Source organism: Notechis scutatus, chromosome 1 (assembly GCF_049901735.1).
Source record: "Notechis scutatus isolate UNSWTSFEM ecotype Mainland chromosome 1, rNotScu1.2, whole genome shotgun sequence".
NCBI classification, from domain to species: Eukaryota; Metazoa; Chordata; class Lepidosauria; order Squamata; family Elapidae; genus Notechis; species Notechis scutatus.
The window spans coordinates 299,047,121-299,068,591 of NC_142009.1; the positions used below are offsets into that span (position 1 = coordinate 299,047,121).

The 21,471-nt window shown below is 37.7% G+C and overlaps 1 protein-coding gene across 7 annotated transcripts in view; it reads right to left on the reverse strand.

Annotated features, from left to right (window-relative positions):
• The window catches only part of PTPN21 (protein tyrosine phosphatase non-receptor type 21), a 57,638-nt gene that overhangs the window by 32,627 nt on the left and 3,540 nt on the right, over positions 1–21,471 (reverse strand). For all 7 annotated transcript variants that reach the window (XM_087952049.1, XM_087952048.1, XM_026679160.2 and 4 more), the window contains exons 2-5: positions 13,484–13,819; positions 4,585–4,754; positions 2,164–2,261; positions 413–480 (exon numbers count right to left, since the gene is read on the reverse strand). In XM_087952049.1, coding sequence (XP_087808175.1) covers positions 413–480; positions 2,164–2,261; positions 4,585–4,754; positions 13,484–13,663 — 516 coding nt within the window. In that variant the 5' untranslated portion in view covers positions 13,664–13,819. The remainder of the gene's footprint in view (positions 1–412; positions 481–2,163; positions 2,262–4,584; positions 4,755–13,483; positions 13,820–21,471) is intronic.

A 21,471-nucleotide genomic window follows, 5' to 3' on the forward strand; every position in this document is an offset into this window, starting at 1 on the left:
AATGTCCCAAGTCACAGGTTTTTTTTGGAAAGATTTTTTAATATATATATATTGTAAGCTGGATGTACATTAGTCTTCGATTTACAACAGTTTATTTAGTGAATATTTGAATTTACAACAAACATGTGATTTATGGTTATTTTTCACACTTACAACCACTATAGCATCCACATGGTCACATGATTCACTTAACAACTGTGTTATTAGTTTAACAACTGTGGCAAGAAATGTCGCAAAAAGGACACAATTCATTTAACAATTGTCATGCTTAGTAACAGAAAGTTTGGGCTCAATTGTGCTCATAAGTCAAGGACTACCTGTATCAGCAGGCAGGACTGATTTTATTTTATTTTTAATCTGCCTTTTAAATATCTCCAAACATGAGAGAAAGACAAAACTGGACCATCCTTACCACAGGAAACAAGGCAAATCTCTGTAGAAATTCTTGTGATTCATATTGGTCATAATCCCCAAAATCAGCTGAGGAATTAAAAAGAAACAAGCAGAAATGAAATACTTAACATATAATTATGTTGGAAAGTAATTCTGTTAGTGATGAAGCATTATTTGACCGATGAGCAATAGGCCACAAATAATTATTGCATGCATAGAGAAAATTCCTATCCAAACTCCCATAAGTCATATAAACAATACAAATGGATATGTTACAACTTCCTGTTTTCTTATTTAGAAACAGAAGTGTAGAAAGCTAAATTATTGTATGATATATATGTCCAATTAAGTAATTATTTGCTGAATCTCTATGATTTGAGAGTCAGCTGGGATAAATACGAAAGGCAGAATGTTTGTCACATAAATTATTGTCTTGCATTTCTTCTATCCCGCTGACAAAATTAACATTCTATATAGCACAATATTATTGCTCTGAGCATGTAAAGTATAACAGAAAATAAAATGAATATTCATGGCTCCCCATTCCCATGCCAACAATTCATCTTTTTTGCCAATCTTTTCTATAATACTTATGTATTATGTATTATGTATCATGCAAAAATATTATTAATAGGAATCTTCATACATCCAACATTTCAAATATCAATATCAGGGCATACTTGCAACATTATTATTACTATTAAAATTATGTGTTTCTTGAGGTACTAGGTGACTGAGAACATGCTGTTCTCTAACTAAAGCCCCCTGACTCACAGCAGAGATAACCAAGAAGGTAGCAAAGCAGTGATGTATTAACCATTAAGCAGACTAAGCATGTGCTTAGGGCACCACGCCCAAAGGGGTCACCACAAAGTTGAGAATATGGCTTAGTTTGTACAGTATATACAAGGGGGGGGGGGCACCAAGATTTGTCAGTGCTTAAGGCACCAGTGAGCCTTAATCTGCCACTGTAGCAAAGAAATACAAAAAGAATTCTATAATCTCAGATCTAGTGGTCATCTAGATTTTTGCAGACCAGATGGGATATATCTTACTTATTTATTCACTCAAAGAAGTATCAAGAAAAAATCCAAAACATTTCCTGTATTTAACTCAAAACAACAACAAAAGTAAATCTAAGCATCCTACAAAACTATATAACCCGGACGAAGGTCTGGCAGAGAATGACTGCTTCCAATTCTCCTGTGATTTGTGAGGAAATAACTCTTAGTAAACTTTTTCAATCTGCATATTTTGGGATGGGCAAATTCTGCCTGCAGGAGGCAGTCTCAATAATACCCAATTTCTGACTTGCATAGGAAAGTATAACTTATAACCAGCCCCTAAACTGCAATAAGAAACAAATTGGTAACTAGTAGAGGATGCATAATGTTGGTATTATATGATTATGTTGGGACATTCCCATTAGTACAAATACAGCTGCATTCTGCACCATCTGAAGTTTCCAGGTAGTCTTCAAGAGTAGTACCATATACAGGTAGTCCTCGACTTAAAACATTGTTCAAAATTAAAATGGCACTGAAAAAAGTGACTTCAGATTGCTTTTAAGAAGACTTACAACTGTTGCAGCATCCCCATGGTCACATGATCAAAATTCAAAACCTTGATAACTGGTTCATATTTATAACACTTGGAGTATCCCAGCGTCATGCAACCAGCTTTTGTGACTTTCTGGCACTGTCATTCAAGCACTGATATAAATCCCTTCCTCCTAAATAAGCTAAACATGATTGCAAGCGTGGAAATTACCTTGAACAGCTAAGCCAGCAAGATGAATTGCTTGTTCAAAAGTGCAAGGTATGTTTCCTTCCAAGATGTCTTTCTTTAGTTGTAGGTAATACTGATATCTATGGGGAAAAATGTTTTTCAAATGCCTCCGGTTTATGAAAATGCACATAGTCAAAAACATTCTATGATGTATATATATGTACATACTTATATGCCTATACAAAGATGCTACTACTTCTCAGCTATCAACAGTTGATTGTACACAAGTTGGGGCCTGAAATTATGTTTCGCTGATATGATTCTATGGAACAAGAAGTATGTATAACACTTTCAACATATGGGGAAAAACAGGATATATAAATAAAATAATATTATATAAGCTGATATATGCATATGATATGATACATGGTAGGCCAGGCATTGTAATTTAGTAGAGGAGTATATGCAGAAATTCCAGATTCAGTCCATAGTTTTTTCATTACAAACAAACAAACAAAAAGCAGCAGGCAATATGAAAAATCAGTATATGAGATTCCAGAGAACTGCTGAGCAAGTTAGTAATTTTGGAATCAGTAGCGTGACTTTGCAGAAGCCAACTTCCCTTGTATCTAAATAATAAACAAGTGAAACTATTAAGGTAATGTTCCCCATCTGATATTAAATCCTTAACTCACAAGGATCTCAAGTGCAACATTCTTTTTCTTTACTCATAGATCCTCCACACATTCCCTTCATTACACTTCTACTAACTTACAAATTAGCCTACATTACCATTTCTTTCTTTGTATTTCCATTTTTAAGCCTTATCTAATTCCATCCTTCATTAAAATTTATCAGTTGGAGAAGAAGTATCACTTAAATCCATTAGTATACTATTAAATTCTTCCGACAGATTCAGATTTCATGTCTGAGCTTGAACTAGGTAAAGAAAATAGTCTTTGTTGCACATGGCCTTCTATTCTATAAAATTGTTATATAATCTAAACTGGTGAAGGATGTCCCAGATTTGATGCTGAAGTCTCTTCAACATACAGTCTGTTAGTAAGAAAAAGTAATAACTCCTATAGATTTGGTTACTTGTATCATATTTACTAGCAACTAGACAATTCATAGTCTGTTGGGTAATCTTTCAGAGATATTTACTAATTTATTCATGCATCCCTAACCTTCTGCCCTCACTCACACCCGCACAACACTTATCTAACTTGCACCATACCCATGTGTAACCTCCCCAAGCAAGAGGGCACCCTTTACACAGCTCACACAACCTCCCCAAACTATACTGTCTCTTGCACATCCTCCTCAATCTATATGGCATCTCTCACATGCCCCAGAATATACTCCCCAAGTTGCATGGCACTTTTCACACATTGTCTCTGACCCGCATAGTGCCACCTCTGTGCATCCACTCACTACCTTCCCACCTGTTACCAGATACTTATCTGCTGACCTGGAACTTCAGACTTCCTGCAGGCTTCCCCATAAGCTTTTCTTTTGAGAAGCTAGCAGGATGCACTGGAAATAACACTATGGCATGGCAGTGCTAAAGCAGCCCAACTTCTCCAAATTTCAATCCCACAGAAATAATAGGTCCCAGATTTTTTAAACATTCTATAATTTAGCCCATTTGAAACACCTTGATTCAAACATTGCTGCCTGATGCCACACTGTTTCATGAAATTGAAAGTTACAGTTATAAATGTTTTAGTAGTATATAATTTCCTACAAATAATAATAATCTCTCACATTGCTCAGTAAAAATAGCAGCCCACATTTCCATGGTAAATTGCTTCGATTCAATCATACTTCCAAGATTTTTAAATGTGAATTGTGACACATCAAATCACATGATGGATGACTATGCTTGTGAAATAACTAGATTTCAAACATTGGTACTGTTTGTTAACTCTGATCAACACCCTTCCTCCATTTATGAAAGAAGCATCCATGAAATTGATAATATTCAGTGACAAAGATATGCAAAACTTAACCAAAAAATAAAAATAAAAAGTAAAATGCTTGTTCACATTCAATATTTGACATCTCTAAGTAAATCTTAGACTCTGGATTCTTAAGTCATCCCATGCAGTGTAAACCAATGCTTCCCAAATAATGCCATCCCAGTGTATTTTCTCCTATTTTCTAGGACAAAAAGCAACCAAGAACTTCAACATCAAATCTGAGACTTCACTCAGCAGCTTAGTAAGATAACATTTTTTATCACGTACGAAAGGAAATCTACTTGTGTTTATCTGAGCTAAAATCCACTGCCCTTGAAAGAAATAATATGCATTATTAATCAAAAAGATTTTTGTTCAGATCCAGAAGGACTAATCTATAGTAAAGAATATAGGAAAACAACTGGTATCAGATTCAATAGGGCCATGTAAAATGTAGTTACTTTATATTTAGAATTATTCTATGAAAGCTTACAAGATTCACCTGGTAATTTCCTGCTGAAGTTGAGAGACAAAAGGCACATAAAACACCACACCAAAGAACACAGTTGGCTCCAATGCATATTTATCCAGTTGCTTTTTGAGAGGCTTATCCAAGTCTATCCACCTGCGCTGGTTCTGCTTGTTGAAATACCAAAGGCTAAAATAGGTAATCTAAAAGGAAAATATGAAAAGGAACCATGTGACATGTTAAAAAGGTATATCACAAAGGGCAGATATTGTCCTTTTATTCTTTTATATACAATAAACAAGTCTAAGAAATCAGCCTAGAACAGGGCATATCTTTAATTCATGTTTACATATGCAGCATGATCATCATGTAAAACAAATCAAACACAGACCTTTATCATTTGAAAAAAGTCCCTTAAAAAATCCTTGTCTTTACAAAATAAACATGATACATACTCATTTCTCTCTATAGCAATCTAGAACTATAAAGGAAAAGGTATCAATTTTGGATGCTTAGATAATTCATAGCAGGAGTTTCCACATGAATAAAATATGCTCTTTCCGGTACACATTCATAGCTGCAATTGTATGTTTTGCTTCAGGTGCTCATTTAAGAATCTTGCAGTGTGAAATATATTAAAAGGCAATAATATTTTAATCATGTCTAAACAAATTGCTAACATTAGCAAAAGACAAATGCCAGTCCTACAGAAAGCTGACATAACTCTAGAAATATTTTAAGCATTCAAGAATAATGCTGTTGTAAGATTTTTTTAAAAATTACTCTTCATTCAATTTCCAGGAAGTAAATCAACCCTAGACAGATTTTTACATAATTATATTCCATTAATTGCAATTTTTCTGATCTGCTCAACAAACAGCATAGATGTTCAATCTAAGAATAACAGTTGTGGGAATGTTTAACAATGGATTGGACTAGTGCAAAATACATGAATACAGGAAAAAAGCAATGTGGAAAAACTAGTAGTACAATATTATTTATTCCTTAGGGAGATATGTCAGAATAAGAGAGTTAGAAGGGACCATGGACAACTTCTAGTCCAACCATCTCCTTAATCAGGAAATCCTATACCACTTCAGACAATTAGTTGTCCAATCTCTTCTTTAAAACCCATAATTTCTGGAGGCAAGTCATATCAACGATTAATTGTTCTGTCAGGAAATTTCTTCTTAGTTTTAGGTCTTTCAAAACCTAGAACAAATGTATAACACACTGCTCAAAAAAATAAAGGGAACACTTAAACAACACAATGTAACTCCAAGTCAATCACACTTCTGTGAAATCAAACTGTCCCCTCAGGTAGCAACACTGATTGACAATCAATTTCACATGCTGTTGTGCAAATGGAATAGACAACAGGTGGAAAGCATAGGCAGTTAGCAAGACATCCCCAATAAAGGAGTGGTTCTGCAGGTGGTGACCACAGACCACTTCTCAGTTCCTATGCTTTCTGGCTGATGGTTTGGTCACTTTTGAATGCTGGCGGTGCTTTCACTCTAGTGGTAGCATGAGACGGAGTCTACAACCCACACAAGTGGCTCAGGTAGTGCAGCTCATCCAGGATGGCACATCAATGCGAGCTGTGGCAAGAAGGTTTGCTGTGTCTGTCAGCGTAGTGTCCAGAGCATGGAGGCGCTACCAGGAGACAGGCCGGTACATCAGGAGACGTGGATGAGGCCATAGGAGGGCAACAACCCAGCATCAGGACCACTACCTCCACCTTTGTGCAAGGAGGGACAGGAGGAGCACTGCCAGAGCCCTGCAAAATGACCTCCAGCGGGCCACAAATGTACACGTGGCTGCTCAAACGGTCAGAAACAGACTCCATGAGGGTGGTATGAGGGCCTGACGTCCACAGGTGAGGGTTGTGCTTACAGCCCAACACTGTGCAGGACATTTGGCATTTGCCAGAGAACACCAAGATTGGTAAATTCATCACTGGCGTCCTGTGCTCTTCACAGATGAAAGCAGGTTCACACTGAGCACATGTGACAGACGTGACAGGGTCTGGAGATGCTGTGGAGAATGTTCTGCTGCCTGCAACATCCTCCATCATGACCGGTTTGGCAGTGGGTCAGTAATGGTGTGGGGTGGCATTTCTTTAGGGGGCTGCATAGCCCTCCATGTGCTCACCAGAGGTAGCCTGACTGCCATTAGGTACCGAGATGAGATCCTCAGACCCCTTGTGAGACCATATGCTGGTGCAGTTGGCCCTGGGTTCCTCCTAATGCAAGACAATGCTAGACCTCATGTGGCTGGAGTGTGTCAGCAGTTCCTGCAAGACGAAGGCATTGATGCTATGGACTGGCCCACCCATTCCCCAGACCTGAATCCAATTGAGCACATCTGAGACATCATGTCTCGCTCCATACACCAACGCCACGTTGCACCACAGACTGTCCAGGAGTTGGGGGATGCTTTAGTCCAGGTGTGGGAGGAGATCCCTCAGGAGACCATCTGCCACCTCATCAGGAGCATGCCCAGGCATTGTAGGGAGGTCATACAGGCACGTGGAGGCCACACACACTACTGAGCCTCATTTTAACTTGTTTTAAAGACATTATATCAAAGTTGGATCAGCCTGTAGTGATTTTTTCCACTTTAATTTTGAGTGTAACTCCAAATCCATGGGTTGCTAAATTTGATTTCCATTGATAATTTTTGTGTGATTTTGTTGTCAACACATTCAACTATGTAATGAACAAAGTATTTAATAAGAATATTTCATTCATTCAGATCTAGGATGTCTTATTTTTGTGTTCCCTTTATTTTTTTGAGCAGTGTACTTTGAAAATTAGGCATAATTCTTAGCATTCTGCTAATCTGTCAAGTTAATGAATACTTTGCATATAGAACTTCACCAACCAGTATACTTAAATCCTGTTGAAATTAATTCACAATTTAACCAAACCTAAAATGGCCAAAACATTATACCACAGCTATGTAAACAATTATCTCATGTAAATCACCTCATTGCCAGTAATATGATTGTATAACTTCAGGTGCTCTAATTGACATGAATCTTCCTCCTCCAAAAAAGAAAGTACGTGAAAAATTCTCTTGTCTCATGACACTAACAGCTAGTTTGTTATCAAAATCTGTGTGATATTCTTCTTCCACTTCAGAACTTTCTATAGACATAAGTAGTTCAGTAATGAGTGTGAAGGGATTAAGGCTCTCCACTTAATGCTGAAACTATAACTGTGTCAGACTTCATTCTTGGCTGCTTCAAAATAGTTAATTCAAGAAGCAATCTCGGAGTTTTGTGAAATATGTTTATTAGAAGGAAGGTTAACAGTTAAAACCCCAAAATTCCAGTGATTACTTTCAAGTTAAATACTTTCACAGAGGCAGTTGAAACAGGCAAAACGCTTGTTCATTTTTTCATTTTTGTTTCAATGCAGTGGGCTAGAAACTTGCCTCTTCCATGAAGAAGTCTGCATGTGTTCCCTGTTTTAATACCTGCAGACTCTATCAGTGTGAGAAGAATCTCTCACAAGTTCTTTAGAATTCCTCATAATTGGCAATGGTTAGCTGGAGGTACTAGGAGCTGTACTTCAACAAGTACAGCTGAAAAAACACTGCTCTGTCAAATGGGTAAAAGGAATTATGCTTATATCTGCCTCATGTTTATATCTGCCTTGTACAAACATTTTTTAGTGGGCAATGTTCATGAACAGATTTAAGGGGGATGCCAGAAATGGTTTGGAGCACAAGAATTTGTTCCCAATCAACCTAGGCAGGCATTTCTCTAGGCAGAATAGGAATCTGATCTGACACCTCTTCAATGTGGATCCACAGAGATCTAGCCATGGAAGCCTAAGTTGACTGTAATCATGGCTGGATCAATGTTAAGATGACATAGAAGGGCTCTGGCACAATGCTGCAGAGATGCACAGCTGGGGGCAAATTACTGCCAGAGTTTGTTCCCACTCTGCTTAGGCAGGTCAGGATCCCACATAGCTGTTGCTGTAAATAACAGATATTGTTCCAAGGTAAGGGTGGAGAGAAAGGAAGCGAATAGGTACCTTGAAAGCACAATCTGTATTTCAGGAGTTGTACAGACTGGCAGGCTGATCCTTTAGATTAAGTGGTATGGTTCTGAATTTAGTTGCTTTGTTTTTCACTTCAAATGGAAAGTGTTTTTTGAGCCAGTGTTTTTTTTTTGTGACTCTAGACAACTGCCTGGAAAGTCTCTATAATTTTCTTGGCAATGTTTCAGAAGTGGTTTGCCATTGGCTGCTTCCTAGGGCTGAGAATGACTGGCCCCAGGTTACCCAGCTGGCTTCGTGCCTAAGGCAAGACTAAAGCTCAACTGTTGGTTTCTACCATGATGCCTTAACTATTATACCAAACTGATTCTATGTTGTTAAGATTCTATCATTGTTTCATTTGCTATACAGATTGAAAATTATTGAGAGCAGGTACATTTCTTCTCACATAGTTTTGTCATTTTCAGACGTGGTGGTGCTGCAAAGTTTGCAAACCCAATTTAATCTGTAACTTTCTACACTATATTTGACTTCACTTACATCTCTTTTGAATTCACTTAAATGATGTGCAAGATCTTTTTTAGCATTTCTCAGCCATGCCTAGGTACTATAGAGCAGGGGTCACCAACCTTTTGGACCTCAGGGACCACCAAAGTCATAATTTTAAATCCCAGGGACCACTAACTGGTTCTGTGGGCATGGCCTAATTTGTAGGTGTGACTTGGTGGTCATGTGACTGGCTGGGCATGGCTTGTATGTAAATATTATAAATATTTATATAAATATTTAATTTTTTTATTAAAAAGAGCAACTTTTACCCAAAAACAGGCAAAGCAGGCAGGCAGATTGAGTTGCTCACAGAATCACAGATTCACTTAGAGATCTATCTATCAGCAATCGGCTATCTGAGTCTGTCACACAAAATTTGCTAGCAAGCAAACTCACAAAATTAACTCACAACACACCGTGTATGTAAATATTGAATTTTTTTATTTAAAAAAGAGCAACTTTTACCCAAAATCAGGCAAATGAGGCAGGCAGATTGAGTTGCTCACAGAACCATTCAGTGATCTATCTGCCATCGGCTAGCTCAGTCTCTCAAATTTGCTTGCCGTGAGTCTGCACTGAATAATAGAACCTTCAGTCCTAAGGGAGGTTTGGCTGTGCTTAAAAGCACAGCCAAAGTTCTAAAGACTAGCTAGAAAGCAAGAAATCCAACCCAACACTTGATGGTTGGAAAAAAGAAAAATAGCAATTTAGCAGGCAAGTTTGCCAGGTAAGGAGTGAGTGGGCGGGGAGGGTTCCTGCAGACCATGGGGGTGGCGCAGCCTTGTGTTTCTGTGCAGCCTGGATTAATTGCTTTGGGGGGGTGCTCTGGGGGTGAGATTTCTCTGCAGCCCACCAAAATTTTCTCATGGCCCACCAGTGGGCCCACCAGTTGGCGACCGCTGCTGTAGAGTCTGTGTGTATCTACACTTGCTCTGCATTAGGATAGTCAATTATTCAAGCTGGGATCGTGATCTATTACAGTAACAATCTGACTGCATGTGTAAGCATGCAGATACATGTCTCTCTCTTACTACAGCTAGTCCTTGCTTAGTGAGCACTATTGGGACTAGCAACTTGGTCACTCAGCTGAAAGTCATGTGACCATGACTAGGCTTACACCTTACTTCCCTTTGATCATGAAGTAAAGTAATGCAATTACTAAGTGAACCGTGCCTGAACTTACAGTTTTTACCTGTGAAATTGCATGCCAGTTGCAAAGCATGTGAATGGCTATGTGACTGATATATATATATATATATATAGCACAATATTGTACTGATTCATTCTTTGATAATGGTATTAAGACTGTTACAATGTATTTACTTAATCTTGATAACTAAGAAGACTCTAACTAGATGGATATTTTAAGTTATGTTTCTTGAAACTGAGAATATAAAATATTTCCAAGTATTGTTAAGATATTTTCACACTATACTCTAAACAGTTCAAACCACATAACAAATTGCTTCACAAAAGTAATCCAAAACATCAGCTGCTGGAGATTGACTCAAGCAGCCTCAGATGAAGGGGGATTAGCAAAAACAAGGCAAGGGGGTGGGGGACCTCAATTCCTACAACTAGCTTTTTAAGTTCAAATAACCACAGGAATCTGTTTATCTTTCAGAACGGCTTATCATGTGATGTAGTGTAGTCCTAGTATTCTAGAAGCAAACATTTATGATTGCATAATGTAATTACTTTAAGCAATTGTTCAAAAATGTCAGGACTCAGTGTCTCACTTACTTATAAGGCTATTAACTTTGCCAACTAATTAGAAACATGTAATGTGGGATATAAATAGTCCACAGTACTGGGACTGCTAGAAATATCTGCTCCCAGAATATTTTTTAAAGCTCCCAATAAACACTTGTAACAAAATAAGCCACAAAGACAAAAAAAGAATTTTCTTCACTAATTTGTGACCTATTTTTTACTAACTTGAACCAAAATACAAATCTAGAAGTAGGAAATATAACCATACAATAGAATGTATTAGATAATGTCCTCTTCATAATATTTCATATATTATGTTTTGAAGAGAAATGTTAACCGGTACCTAGAAACACTAAGGTTCACAAGTTCACATTACATTTACTAATAATGTGTCAAGGCAAGAGACTATCTCGACATCCTCATATCAGTCTTGGTTTAGATTACATTCTATTTACTGATAAGCATGGTTTATATTTTTTATATTACCTTAAATCAAAGTTTCTCCTTCAGCCTAATCTACCTTGTATTTTAAAGGTATGCTTTCCTAGGCTCCTTAGGATAAAGTAGAAATAAAATGTAATTTAAAAACAAATCCCCTCAGACAGACAAGATATCTGGTCATAGTAGAAAACTCTAGTGCTGATGTGTTTGTTCTCCTATGTTGTGCCATGCGTTTATGAAGTGGTTATTTCATTTTACCAATGTATAGATCTGCACATGGCTCATTGCATTGTACTGCATATACCACGTTGCTCAGTTTCTGTCTGAGTGTTTTATCCTTGGAGTGGACAAACTTCTGCTTTAGTGTATTCTTGGGTTTGAAGTGTACATGTATCCTTTGTTGACTAAAGATCCTCCTGAGCTTTTCTAATATGCCTGCAATGTACAGAATGACAATGTTGCTTCCTTTACTGTTCTCATCATTGTCTGTTACAGAAGAGCTCCTATAGGGTTTTTGGGGGGATTTGATGAAGGCCCACTTGGGATAGCCACATGTTCTGAGGGCTTCCTTGATATGTTTACATTGTTTTTCTTTCCACCTTTGCTGTTAGGCAGGCCTTCAGCTTGGTGATGTAAGGTTCTGATGACTTCCATTTTGTGCTGCGGTGGGTGGTGGGAATCAAAACGCATGGCACAACATAGGAGAACAAACACATCAGGACTAGATTCAGCAGTCCATCTGCATTTGAAAGACATATAGGCCACTCTTTTGAAGACAACAAAGTCCATATTTTGGACAGAGAGGATTGCTGGTTTGAAAGAGGGGCTAAAGAAGCCATCTGTGTCAAAACTGAACAGCCCTCTGTCAACAGAGGGGATGAGAAACGACATCATCTCTCTCCAACACAGTCCTTTCAACAGTTCCAAGAAGGTGCCACACCAATTTGTAGTACTCAGGTGACCCTGATGACACAGATAAACCTCCAGGTGACATTAACGACCTGCTAAAAGAATGCAAATGTCCACTGTCTGCAAGGAGTATAAATCCTTCCATTCCTCATCATCCAATCAGAACTAAAGAAGCTTCTTGGATGAGAAGCGAAACATTTTCAAAGAAAAAAGAAAAACCAGAAAGTCCAGGTGTCTCTTGAAAAAAGCATCTTTGGGACTAATTAGCTAATGAAAAATAAATTACTGAAAAACAAGAGACAGAACTCTAATATTTACCCTTATAAACATAGAAAAATATTCAGAGGCAAATAAATCTAAAGAGCCCCACCTGTTGTATTTAACGCATTTGGTGTTATCAATATCGGTCTGTAATCTGTTCAGAGTGGGAGTTGAATATGCTGAAAAAAATACAGCTGGCTCATTGGTTGGAAAACTGAACAAAATAATAATGGGATAGTAGCGCAACATTTTGCCCAATTGTTGAATTAACAATTATGTACTGATAATTACTAAAATTTTAATGAACTCAAGACAGTACAAACAACCATGTCAGTGATGTTCATTGGAGAGTGTAAATATGAAGCAGAATGTTGTTAGATATATATTATAATCACTACACACTTCACAGGTAATTAAGGCATTACTTCATTTCAATGGAACTGCTCTTGTTAAAGTTAAGAATACATTTGTTTCTATTTCTGTTCTTGTTTTTAATATTATCTGTTCCTAGACTGTAACCTTATTACTCCAGGCAATCTAAGTATAATCTCTCAGGTATTTATAGCACAACCCATTATTAGTGAAGATTCTTTATAGCTTTTGCTACATGTGGGTACACTTGTAGAGATATTTTTTAATTGCAAAATCCAGTTTTGTTTATGTGAATGCTTTATTTATTTATTTATTCAATTTCTATAGCTGCCCATCTCAATCCAATTGACTTTGGGCAATGAACAATGTCAAAACCAAATAATGCTAGAGAAGCCATTGTGCAGAAAGATGGAGGAACTCTACATCACTGACGGAAAGCCTGCTTTGTTTTGTGCATAAAAGATCAGGTTCAAATTCCTGCTACTTTCAGTCAAAAATAATTGTGTGACAGGTGACAAGATTGCTGTTTGTTCAATACACTTGAATATATATTGTAGATAGCAGACAATAGTAATAGTAATAGGGTAAATTTAAAATTGAATCTGACCTACTACAATTTAGTTTTTAATCCTCTTATATTCCAAGGTGGAGATGCCAACAGCCATGTTTCCTACCTCTCGAAGTTCAAGTCTCTGTGCCACAGCCTCCAGACTTTCCTGCCCAGTGCTTTCCACCGATAGTGTGAACTCCACAAACTCATTGTTAAGTAGATGAATGCGGGCTACCAAGCAGCTCTTGCTAGATACTGTATAGCGTCGAGTTCGTTTCAACTTCAGCCCAAAAGGTAGAGGCATTTCTTCCTTCACTCATTTACAAAAAGCCTACAGAAAACCATCTGGCAATATTTTCTCTTCTATTAAGAGTTTCAGATGATCATCCAGCAGCGGCAGCCATTAAAAAGTGGCAGGTTTTCTTCCAAGTTCTGAATAAAGGAAGCATCCACAAAAATTCTGAAAGAAAGAGGGGGAAACTGAGTTAATTAAAACAAGGCTCAGAAGTATTTTCACATTTTAATAGCTTATAAGACCAATTTACACCAGCCACATATTATAATTATTTTTATGTAACACTCCCCAACTACTTAATTAGCACCTCCATAAACCTTCCCTAACACCGTTACAAAAATGTTATTCATTTTAAACAAATAACAAAAAAGAGAAAAAAGATTAAAGGTAAGACCACATCTCATAAATTCACAGTTTAGATAAAATTTGAACTGAGATCTTCCCACCTCATGTTCTTACCAGGTCTCTCACATTTTTTCTGGGACATAAGGTTAATTTTTCCAATAATTAGTTGAGAGATGTAAACATTGTATGACCAAATTTATAACCAATTTTGGGTAATGAAATCTAAATAGAAATTATATGGTTGTTTATATAATAACATACCTTTGAGTGTTTGTTTGTACCGTTCAACTGGGAGAATAGGACAACAACTATTGAACTAAGATAATTCAGATGAACTAAGTTACAGAATGCCAGAATCTATGACTCCTACAGGAATGAAATTTGGAAAAATTGTGGCTGCTTCTGCACCACAATGCCAACAGACCACATTTCTCAGAAACCCATAGACTGTGTGGAACAAGATAAGATGGGAGGGAAGTATCCCTGTCGCCTTTCCTGCCTCTCTAGTCCCTGCGTGCAATCAGCTGGTTGGGGTTGGCTGCTTTGCAACTGAGGTTGAAATTTGATATTTCTTAATAGCAGTGGGTGATGAGGGAAGGACAAGGAAGCAACTTGGATGCTGCTGGCAAGATAGGCCTAGCTGAGGTGGCTTGGTAGTTGATGGGTGAGTCCTCTTCCTCCCTGTAGGGAGAGGGCCCTTAGGGACAGACCCAGTTGTGAAGCAGGGATAGTTTTCCTCATGATTCATGGCTCCTTTTGTTCCCCCTTCCCCCAGCAAAGTGGCATACAGTGCCCTGGGTCAGTCAAGGAGGAGGAGGAGGAGGTCTGATGTCTTATACTCCCTGCCAACTTCTCACAAGCAACATCAATGGAGAAGTCAGCAGGAAGGTGATAAAAATGGAGAAGCCAGCAGCAAGGTGATAATTGCTAACGCTCCCATTCCTTTTTGCCTACCCATAGTCATTCTATTTCTCTGTTTAGGTAAGGAAATATCTATGAAAGGATTGGGTTACATGTTGTTTAATGGGTCACATGTTGTTTAATAGAAATATAAAACACCTCAATATAAAGCATTTAATATTGTGGGTTATCGGTTACATGAAGCTCCCAAACTCATATGCCATAGTATTAGCATTGAGAAATGTTGATAACATTTCCCATATATTTTCAGTTGAAGAACAAAATAGTGTGTAAAACTTATTCAGGTTTCACAGACCTGAAGAAACAAATGCAAGAAAATAAGCCATCCTCTCAAAAACTTTAAAAAAAACCATCTGGACTGATGCCCCAACTTTGCATAATTCAATGGTTTCATTATATTACTACCCAATTCCTATTTTCCCTACCTGCACATTTTTTAAAAACATGTACTCCAAGTTTTCTGAAATATTATAAGCAGGATTTCATACAATGTGATCATGTGACAACTTTCAAAATCATTCTGAAAGCTTTGGAAGGACAGAGATCTGTCCATTCTTGTCTGTACTTTATTTGGTTTAAAAAGCAAGAAATAAACCAAAATGTATAAGATGAAGTAGGCTAAATGGAAACCTCTCATCAATCCCTACATTAAGGATACTTATTATTTCCATAATATTTCATATTATTTAAAATATTTAATATTTTAACTTGGAAATAAGGAGAAACTTTTAACCTGGAAATAAGGAGAAACTTTCTGCAAGTGAGACCAATCAACCAATGGAACAGCTTGCCCTCAGAAGTTGTGGGAGCACCATCACTTGAGACTTTCAAGAAGAGATTGGACTGCCATTTGTCAGAAATGGTGTAGGGTCTCCTGCTTGGGTGGGGGGTTGGACTAGATGACCTACAAGGTCCCTTCCAACTCTGATTATCTGTTGTTATGATTAATTTATTTGGGACATTTTATGTCTGCCCAATTCAACATGATTCTGGATTGTATACAAAAATAATCAACAAACACAAAACAAAAGCAACATGTACGTTAAAAGAGACCTGCTGAAACAATAAAATAGCGACCATGACTGTAATTTGCTATAATTTATTTGGCTTATTCAGCTATTGCAGCCACCCATATCAGAACACTATTCCAAAAAGCAGGGACCTTCAGCAGAGGCCACTGAAAAGGCATGCCTTCAAAATTTCGAACAACTACATTGTTTCAATGGTTCTTTTTCTCAATAGAAAGAGGAATGGATTTGTACATCCTGTCCTAGGCTTACAGTTACTTAACCTTCTTCTCCAATATAAGCATATTGTCGATTACAGTGAAAAAGAGACCATGATATTTATCAAGATTCTCTGGTTTTCAGAAGATATTCACCAGGGCAAAGAAATCTGCAAATCAGTTTGAACGATCAGGATGTGCCTGTATTTCCTATAAGATGTACAATATTATAATAGTTTCCTCATTTCCCCAGGGCCTTTCCAGTTATGATGATGGAAAAGGGTATGGAAAGGCTGAACTTAAGACTCTGCTACCCTCTCCCTACTTTTTAAAAATCTCTACATGAAGCCACTGAGCAAAGTCACCTTTAGACACAGGGCGAGGCATCACAGGGTAAGGCATCACCAGTACATTGGCAATTATGCATATCCATCTCGGATCAGCCAAATAATGTTGTTGAGGGTTTTTCTTGATATCTGGAAGCTCTGGGGATCTGGATGAGCAATTTTTGAGGCTTCCTGGACTCACAGCTCCTACTGAAAAAAAAGTTCTTCTTGAGCAACAATCGTGCTGTTTTCTGAGTTAGGAGTTTAGACGACTGTAATACACTCTATACTGAGTTGCCCTTGAATTAGTCCAGAATGCAGTAAGGCAGGCAGTTTTGGGAGTTTCACAATATACTCATATATTATTCTGATCTGTGAGCTGCAGTGGCTCCCAGAAGGCTTCTGGGTGCAGTTTTAGGGGCTGATGATCATCCATAAAACCCTACATAGCAAAGGACATTATTTGTGGGTCTGCTTGTTTCAATTATCTCTGCTCATACCACCAAAATTAGCAGAGTGGCCATGCTCCAGAGCTCATCTATTCAGCACTGACATATTATGAGGCCTACGAATCATGTTTTCTCTGCCACAGCACTTGCCCTTGTAACAACGTTAGCCTAGAGATTGAGAATGGTCTTGATCCTGTTGGTCTTTCATAAGGCACTAGAGACCTAATTGCCTCAGGATTTTGGATTGGAAGATTAAGCAGGGTTAAGAATGTGTGAGTTCCAGTCTTTGGATAGACTTTGAATGATGTTATCCTTACATACTGTTTATTCTGGGTATTCGTTTTATATTGTATTCTTATTTGGTTTTTACCATTTAGTCATTGGGAAATGGGCAGCTATATGAATTGTTTAAATTGATCAATAAAAATATTTTTGCTTAAGTTTAGTAAGGTCACTGCTCAAAAAAGTCCAGTTTCTTAACTAGGTAAGTTAAAGAAGAAAGTTTGGGAGCTTTATTGTATAGTATCTTAAGATATCCCACTTAAGGATGTGGGCTGGGCTATTATTTTTCTTAGTAAAAGTAGGATGCAAGCAACCTGAGAAGGAATTGGTGGTTCTCTCCCCATCCCACCCCTAATTTTACACCAACAATTATATTAACACTTTTAATCTGCTACCTGTTACATAACAGGCAACCATGCAGTATATACAGCATATCTCTTTGTATCATGATGGTTAATCAACCAGGTTGTCTTGGTTTAAACTGATTTTCTAGATCCATTTCAAACCACTTGCAGACTTGGCAAGAAACTGAATAGAAACTAGTGTAAAGTCATCCTGTGAACTGTGTCAGGAAAAGGACAAGCTGAGTGTGACTCTGTTGATCCTCTTGGACCTGTCAGCAGCTTTTAATACCACTGACCATGGTATCCTCCTGGAATGGCAGAAGCTTTATTTAGTTATTCCATTCCTATGGCTGCCCATCTCAACAAGTGACTCTGGTGTGACTCCTACTATGATGTATAGATAGCGTGTTTGTTAGTAGAATTCACTGGTTTAGGGATTTTTTCTTTTTTGTCTTCACCGTGAGTTGTGTTGTGGGTGTGCACGAAGGGAGACTCAGCCAATGTCATTGTACACATGTTGTACTCTGACAATAAAGGTTGGTTTTATTTGATCTGACTTAGATGGTCATTTCCAGAAAAAGGTGCTGGGAGGTTATTCTTCTGACTCATAGCATTTGGGCTTTGGAGTCTGTTATGATCCCATCTTATCTTCTTACATCTATGTGAAGCTGCTGGGAGTGGCTTTCTGGAGATGTGAGCTGAGATGTTGTAACATGCAGTACGTAATAAATAGTGCTGTGGAAGGTTAGCAGACTGTAACAAGACAAGACTCTAGACAAAATAGAGGTACTGTTTATGAGTGTCGTATCTGTCCAGTTAAATGATGTTCCTCTGGTACTGGAATGGTCTGTACTCATGCTAAAAGAATAGGTTTGCAGTTTAGGGATGGTTGTAAATGCATCATTTGTTGAGGCTCCAGTGACCTCATCAGCATGGAGTACCTTTCTTCTGATTTACCAATTGCACCTTTCTAATAAACATTAACAGAACTGGAAGGGATCTTGGAGGTCTTCTAGTCCAAACCCTGCCCAAACAGGAGATCCTATATCATTTCAGACAAGTGGTTGTCCAAACTCTTCTTAAAAAGCTTCCATGATGGAGCATTCTCAACTTCTGAAGGCAAGCTGTTCCACTGATTAATTGTTCTCTTTATTTCTAGGTTTGTTCTCTCCTTGATTAGTTTCCATCCATTGCTTCTTGTCCTGCCTTCAACTGCTTTGGAGAATAGCTGATGCTCTCTTCTTTGTGGCAGCCCCTTACATATTGGAAAACTGCTATCATGTCACCCCTACTCTCTTCTTTTCATTAAACAAACATACCTAATTTCTGCAACCATTCTACATATGTTTTAGCCTCCAGGCTACTAATCATCTCTGTTGCTCTTCTTACCTGGAAAAAGACTTGCCACAGTTATTCATGTTCAGTTTCTCAACTGGATTATTACAATGCATTAAAAGAGGCTGCTTTTGAATATTCTCCAGAAATTTCAGTTGGTTCATAGTAGAGCAGCTTAAGTGCTCATTGAGATTGGGTGATATGCATCTATTATGCCAGTACTTCGCCATCTACACTGTTTGCCAGTTTGTTCTGGGCCCAATTCAAAGTGCTGTTTTTCATCTTTAAAACCATAAAAGGCTTAAGACCAGATTATCTGAAGGAGCACTTTCTCCCACATGCAGCTACCTGAACCTTAAAATCTTCTAATGAGGTCTTTTTTCAGATAACGCCACCAAGGTGACATGAGCTTCTACAAAAGAAAGTGTTTTTGTGATGTTACCCTGTTTATGGAATACCCTCCCTAAAGAAGTTTGACTGGTGCCCACATTAGTATTATTTTGAAATGAATACATTTTTATTTTTCCAAGCCTCTTAATCTTATTTTAATTTATATTGCTTCAGATTTTGACAAATGCCTTTCCATGGTCATGGTATGATGGTCTTTATTTCTATTTTTTTGTATATGTTTTAATGTGTGTTTATTTTCTTTTTGTGTTTTATTGTAAACTGCATAGAGAGCTTCAGTAATAAACACCAGGAAAATCTTGTATTAGAAAGATTTATTATAAATCTTTACTAGCACCAATCTATAATAAATAAAATTTTAGCTATATCAGCAATAGATGATGAGCATGTTGCACATATTTCAATAATAAAACTACATAGAAAAATACACAATTCTGCACATTCCTACATTCTTTACAACATAAAGAAGGCTAGGACATTGTTCAATATGGTTCACAGATAATCCTATGCCAAAATATAATGTCTTCAATAAGGAATTGACTGCACTCACAAGAATCACTAAGCCATAACATGTTTATTATAAACTATAGTTTATACACACACACACACACACACACTCCTGAAATAACATGGCATATAAAAACCAACAAAAATATTTCTAGTACTCCATAAAGCAACACCTCCCTCACATCCAACAAACAATTTTTGTGAGCTTCAACCACATACTACCTAATACTTGTGGGATACGCCAGGTCTTCAAGACTTATTGGAAGTCTCGGGGCTTGCTGATTCTGAGGTGGACCACTACTGAGGGCAGGGACCACTACTGAGAAGGCATCTTACCTAGGTCCCATTAGATGCAACAAATTGATACATATCTTTATATAATGTGCGTACACACAAAGGTCCAACCTTTTGTAGGCCAGAGATCTCACCTGGTCTTTGATGCTGTGTCAGAGGCCATACTCCGAAAAGTACTGATGGATAAAATTAAATTAATTGCATTATTTATTTTGATTATAATTGAATCTTTATTAAAATAAGTAATTGTTATTTTCCAATGAATTTGTTCATTTTTACTCCTAACATATGAGGGATACCTGTGTGTCATATCCAAGCTTTTGGAAGATCCCAATTGTGCACCTCTATGCTAAACTATTCAGGTTAATGTATAGTAATTACATTATATTACATTACATAATCTATAGATATAAAAGCAAAATACCACTCATGCAGCATCACGAAATCTCCAGAACCGTAAAGCCTACAAACTTGAAATTTGGCACATATGTTCTTCTTGGCTTCTAGGTGCTCACTAAGAAAGGATTTTTCAAAATGACCATCAGGTCATTAGTATTTCCTAATACAGTAATTAACACTCTGATGCTAATGAGTTCTACTCCCCCTCCCTACCCGAAAAGAACTCTGTTCCAACTGCCAGTTGCCTCACATTCCGTTACCTCACATTCTGTTACCTTAGTAACTCCACAGCCATTTGCACCACTCAGGTGACCCAAGAACACAGACAAACCTCCAAGTTGCCTCAAGTTGCAAACTACACTTCCCAACAAGAAGCTACTTTGGCATCAAATGTTGTAGTATTTTTATTACCCACCATCTAATCAGAGCTGAAGAAACTCCTTGGATGAGAAGCAAAACATCTTCAAAGAAAAACCAGAAAGTCCAGTTGGCCTGAAAAAAAGTACCTTTGCGGCAACTGTTGGAGGATTGTATATAACACTTTTGCTGAATGGATGGATGGATGGATGGATGGATGGATGGATGGATAGATAGATAGATAGATAGATAGATAGATAGATAGATAGATAGATAGACAGACAGACAGACAGACAGACAGATGAAAGGGAAGGGAAGGGAAGGGAAGAGAAGGGAAGGGAAAAGGAGGAAAGGGGAAGGGAAAGGAGGAAAGATGGAAAGGAAAGGAATGGAATAGGGAAAGGAATGGAAAGGGAAAGGGAAAAAGGAAAGGGAAAAAGAAAGGAAACCCTTATTTGTTTCAACCACTGACCACCAGTGAGCCAACTGATTGTGAACCGAATTTCTCCTGCATAGCCCAATCACATAGTTTCGTTGAGAAGCATGGGTATCCAGCTAGTATGTTATATTACTGTTCTGGTGATGTAAATAAGTTACATTATACCTAGTGTGATATATGATCCTT